This window comes from Echinops telfairi, unplaced genomic scaffold (assembly GCF_000313985.2).
Source record: "Echinops telfairi isolate 266 unplaced genomic scaffold, ASM31398v2 ScPeMD7_7424;HRSCAF=8462, whole genome shotgun sequence".
Lineage (NCBI taxonomy): Eukaryota > Metazoa > Chordata > Mammalia > Afrosoricida > Tenrecidae > Echinops > Echinops telfairi.
Genome location: NW_022111324.1, coordinates 59,620,864 through 59,625,858, shown reverse-complemented (window position 1 = coordinate 59,625,858; position 4,995 = coordinate 59,620,864). Strand labels below are relative to the sequence as shown.

General features: G+C 44.1%; 1 protein-coding gene across 1 annotated transcript in view; it reads left to right on the top strand.

Moving 5' to 3' along the window:
• The first annotated feature begins 151 nt into the window (after window positions 1-151).
• NSL1 (NSL1 component of MIS12 kinetochore complex) overlaps window positions 152-4,995 on the top strand; it is a 38,641-nt gene continuing 33,797 nt past the window's right edge. Inside the window, exons 1-2 of the mRNA XM_004700144.2 lie at window positions 152-382; window positions 2,183-2,261. Of these exons, the coding sequence (XP_004700201.1) occupies window positions 152-382; window positions 2,183-2,261 (310 nt within the window). The remainder of the gene's footprint in view (window positions 383-2,182; window positions 2,262-4,995) is intronic.

Genomic DNA, 4,995 nt, shown 5'->3' with positions numbered 1-4,995 from the left:
GCCGCCGCGCTGCCTGGCGGTGTCTGCGCCGTCGGAACGCCGCGGCTCCGCAGCCCACGATTCCGGACGGACCCTCGATGGGACGGCCCTGGGGTTCCGAGTCGCCGCCCTTCCGCTTCCGGGATCGCCGCCCTTGTTTTGAACGGTAGAAATGGCGCGGCCGCCGGAGAGGCCGTTCCCTCCTCCACCTGACGATGAAGTCGCCCCTGGGACAAAGGACGTGCCCTCGGTCACCGCCGCCTCCCGAGAGGACTTTCGGGTGCTCTGCACCTCGAAACGGGCCGTGACGGAAGTGCTAGAGCTGTGCGGCCACTTCGTGGACAAGCTGGGGGAAGCGTTGCCCGCGGAGATTCGGGACTCGGCGCTGCGAGACGCGCAGTGGGTACGTGCCGGCCGCCACCTCTTCCCTACCCTACTCCCTGGCGCGTAGGATGGAGGGAAGACCCCCGCGTCAGAACTTCGCAGAGGTGATAGGGTCCCACACACTTCACCTGAGAAATGCGAGAGGACCGTGGAGACAGATACTAATGCTTTCTAAAGAAAACCCAAGGCCACTGCCAACGAGTCCATTCGGACTCCGAGCGGCCCTTTAGAACTGCCCGGTGGGTTTCCGAGATCACCCGGGCGCCTAGGTGTTAGTATTTAGTGGACTAACGCTGCCCCATAGAAATACAAGGCAAACTTAAGTGTGCAAACTTAAACTTAAAAAATTAGAAGAGATAGGGGAAATTAATTTTAGAAGCGCAAGATGCCCAAGTTATTTAAATAGGTGATACTATTAAAAACTAGTGGGGTATTTTACATTCTTTTGTACCCACTAAGTTTGTCAAATCGGGTGTGTTATATTCGCAGCTCCTCTTAACTTGGGCATTAAACATAAAGTGGCCAGGACAGCGCAGGCAGAGGCTCCGAAGAATCCTCCAGGAAAGGGTATTTGTGGAAGCCAGTCACCCGGGTAGCCCTTATTTCCTTTACCTGCCTTAGACAATTATGTAAGGAGAGGGAACATGCTTTCCCTACTAGTCTGAAACAGATAAGGAAGTTAATCTTGGTTATAAAACTTTGAAGAAGATAGTTTTTTGGTAGGAAGGCACTATAAATTGAGGGATTGATGCCTGTTATCAAGAAACCACATTCTATATATACCTATATATTACCTGCTCCACCTCCCCCACAAAAGCAAACATTACCATGTAGTCTGTTCCAACTCAGAAGACCTTCAAGGACAGAGTAGAGCTGTTCCTTTGGGTTTCTGAGGCTTTAAATCTTTAGGGGAGCAGACAACCTCCTCTTTTGCATGTATAGGGACTGATGGAGTTGAGCCTATGATCTTGTGGTTAGCAGCCCAGCACGTAGCAAACAAGGTCACCAGGGCACTTTTGACACCAGACTCCAGCTGACTGCCATGGAGTCAGTTCCGACTCATAGTGACCATGTAGGGGTGGTAGACCTGCCTTTGGGGATTTCCAAGACTAGCTCTTCATAGAAGTGGAAAGCATCATTCTCCCTCAAGTAGCTGGTGCTTTCAGACCGATGACTTCTGTTCTGTCTTAGAAGGTTATGAATTGAAATTGACTCAAGATTGTTATGAATTGAAGTTGACTTGGTGGCAGTGAGTTTGGAGTTTTTTCCCACCTGGTGTTATTGTTCTCCCTATGTTATTCGGCTGAAAGTTGAGCTATGGGGTGAGTTCGGTTTCAGGCTTGAAGGATGTCGAAAAGCCATAGACTCTGGGGTTCCACCAGTCTCTTATCAGACCAGTAAACCCAATCTTTTCTATTAACTTGAGTTTTGTTCCACATTTTTTTCTCTTATCTAACCCAAACCAAACCAATCTGAACTGCCATCAAGTGGATGCCACCTCATAGTGAGCCTATTGGACAGGGTGACTGCTCCTGTGATGAGTTTCCAAGGCTGTAACCTTTCACGGGAGTAGAAGCCTCTTTCTCCCTCCAACAACAGGTGGTTTCGAACTGCTGACCTTGTGATTTGCAGCCTGGTGTGTATCTACTGCATTACCAGAGCTCCTTTGGATCCTAGTTTGATAGTGCATCAAAGAACATAGTGCCCAACTGCCACTTTTGTTTATCCTTTGTCACAAATCTGGAATTATTTGCCTGAAATATTGGACATGAATACATGAAGTTATGCTAGTGATTTGACTATTGTGAATTTCTTGCAGACTTTTGAATCAGCTGTGCAAGAGAATGTCAGCATTAATGGGGAAGCATGGCAAGAAGCTTCAGACAGTTACTTTATGGGTATGTGAGTTAAATTGTTATTTCTTCTGTAATATCCTTCTGTTATTTCTGAGTTGTTTTTGCAGCTAATTATATTTTGAATTCTGTTTTTAAAATCCCCATATTTTCAGTGTCACTTTTAAAAAAAAATCCTTCACTGGAGGAGAAAAAAAGGACGCTAATCTAGAAGACTATTGAAGTAATTAGAGGCAAACAGCACAGCAGGTACTTTGAGCGCTTGTAAATGGTATCTAGAATTCTCAACAGGACTTTGATCACTTTTCAGAAGTACTCTGTCAGTAGTTCATGGGGAAATATTGGCATAACATTCCCAGATAACGAAACAAGTCCAGAGAATTCCTATGATCAGTATTTTAAATTAAATTGTATTTTTACAAGTGGCTCTTAGAGTGGAAGTACCCTTAGAACTATAGTGATAAAATGAGCATTAAAAATCATAAAAGTACATGTAAAGGATAAAGTCAAATATTTGTAGCACGCTCCTTAACCCACTGCCATCGAGTAGACTCTGATTTGTAGTGATCCTAAATAGAGCTTCTGAGACTATTTACACAAACAGATACTTTCAGTCTTGTCCTCTTTGATTGACTGGTGGGTTTGAAGTAATTGACCTTGCAGTTAGCAGTACAGTGCTTACTTAACAGCTCCACCTGTGCTCCTAGAAAACTCCTTAAAAAGGCAGTCTTTTTCTGGTCCAAAGTAGAATTGATCCTACGGTAATTCATGGTGTTCTCATATCTTATAAAATCAAAGTGTTCAGAAACAACCGTCAGTGTCAGGAGGAAAATAATCTAGTAGGAAGTGCATGGCCAGTGTAGGGAGAAAGTCAGAATTCCCCAGTGCCTGCCAGCCATGTCCAGAAGAAGGGCTACTCGGACAGAAGGGCTAGTGTCAGGTCTGCCCCCATAGTCATAGGACACCGATCTGGCCAACATGGTTTGATGTCACTACTCACTGTTAGATGTCTGTAAATTAGTTATCCCTGAACTGGTTTCAGACCTTCCACACAACCCCCTGTGGTCATAATTTATCTTAACATTAATATAATACTTAATCTGAATCCAATTCCAGTTCTATGAAACCATTTTGGAATTGCCTTTTTGATGGGTCCCAGACTACCTTTTATAACAAAGTTCATCAATTTATAGAATAAGTGTGTTAGTGTGGGTAGACTAGAGAAACAAATCCAGGAAGACTCATATGTGTATAAGAAAGAGCTTTATATACAAGAGCAATTGAATATTGAGAAAACAGCCCAGTCCAGATCAAGTCCATAAGTCCGATATTAGCCCATTTGTCTGAAACCAATCTATAAAGTCCTCTTCAGACTCATGAAACACATGTAATGACTCCAAATGCAGGAAGATCACAGGACAGTGGGTGGGAAGTCTTGTGGATGCAGTGGTGTTGTAAGCCTCTCAGCGCTGGCAAGGGTTTCCGTTGGTTTCTTCAGCTCCCAGGGTTGCATTAGGGTAGGTTCATGTGGCTTCTCAGGAATGTCTTGCAGGGAGTCAGCCTTGTCAGTAGAGTTCCCAAGGAGGGAGTTGAGAGTGTCTCCCGCCTCCAGGGAGGAAATAGAGGAGTTCCTAGAATCCTCAGGAGAAGGCCATGCTCACACAGAGGCTTCATTGGCTACATCCTGATTGACAGGCTAGACTCCACCCCTATACTCTTAATCCTCAAATTGACACCAGATTATGGAACTACCACATTAAGAAATCTATTTTTTCCATTAGATTGGTAGTTGAGAGAATGTGGTTAGCCTTAATTTTTGCCTATAACTGTGTAGGGAGATGGTTAAGAGTACTATTGTCACTGCCCTTCAGGGGCACCTGCTAAAATGCTGGGCATCTACCATGAGTTTTCCCAATTACATGTGACATTTCCCAAACATTATCATTCCCTGGAGCCTTGTGCCTATGAAAATGCTATATTCTTTCCTTTCGATGGCCCTCCCAACCCCTATTACACTCTCATTTATTAAATGCATGGGGAATAAGCTATTCTTTTAGGTCTTTTCCCACTTCCCAAAGAGAAGATTGACAAGTGGTGGTAAATAGATGAAAAGACACAGTCTTAACCTGTTAGGAGCTCCTTGTTTGTGGGAGAAAATGCATAAGGAATCAGTCTTTGGGAAGTGAGAGAAGACCTAACAAGAGTAGTTTATTTTTCAATGCATTTAATAAATGAGTGATAGAAATAAGTTGGGAAGAACATTTGACGGATAGAATATAGTGTATGCATAGGCACAAGGCACCAGGAAATGATAATGTTTGGGAAATGTCAGAAGTAAACTGGGAAAACTCATGGTAGATGTGGCCAGAGAAAAGTTGGGGCCAGATCATAAAGAGCCTTGTATCTGCGGAAGAATTTGTGCTTGATCATCAAGCTAGGGGGAAATAAAGAATGCTTTTAAAATAGAATCACATAAAGGCTCTGTATTTTACAAAGCTAACTGCGTGTGGGAGATGGGTTGCAGAAGAGAGATATTCAAGGCAGGCAGATCAGGGGTAGGCTATTTTAATAGTCCAACAGATGGAGACCTGTACTCAGTGGGAAAGGAAATGAAAACACATTCAAAAGACATTCAGGGGAAACAAACAAACACAGAAATGGGGAGGAGTCAAAATGGTCTCCAGGTAGAATCACCCGCCAGGTGCTCCTGTTTTTAGACCAGAAAATTAAGAGAGAGGAATGGGAAGCAAGCCTGAGGAGAAAGTAACTGAGGGTTCCA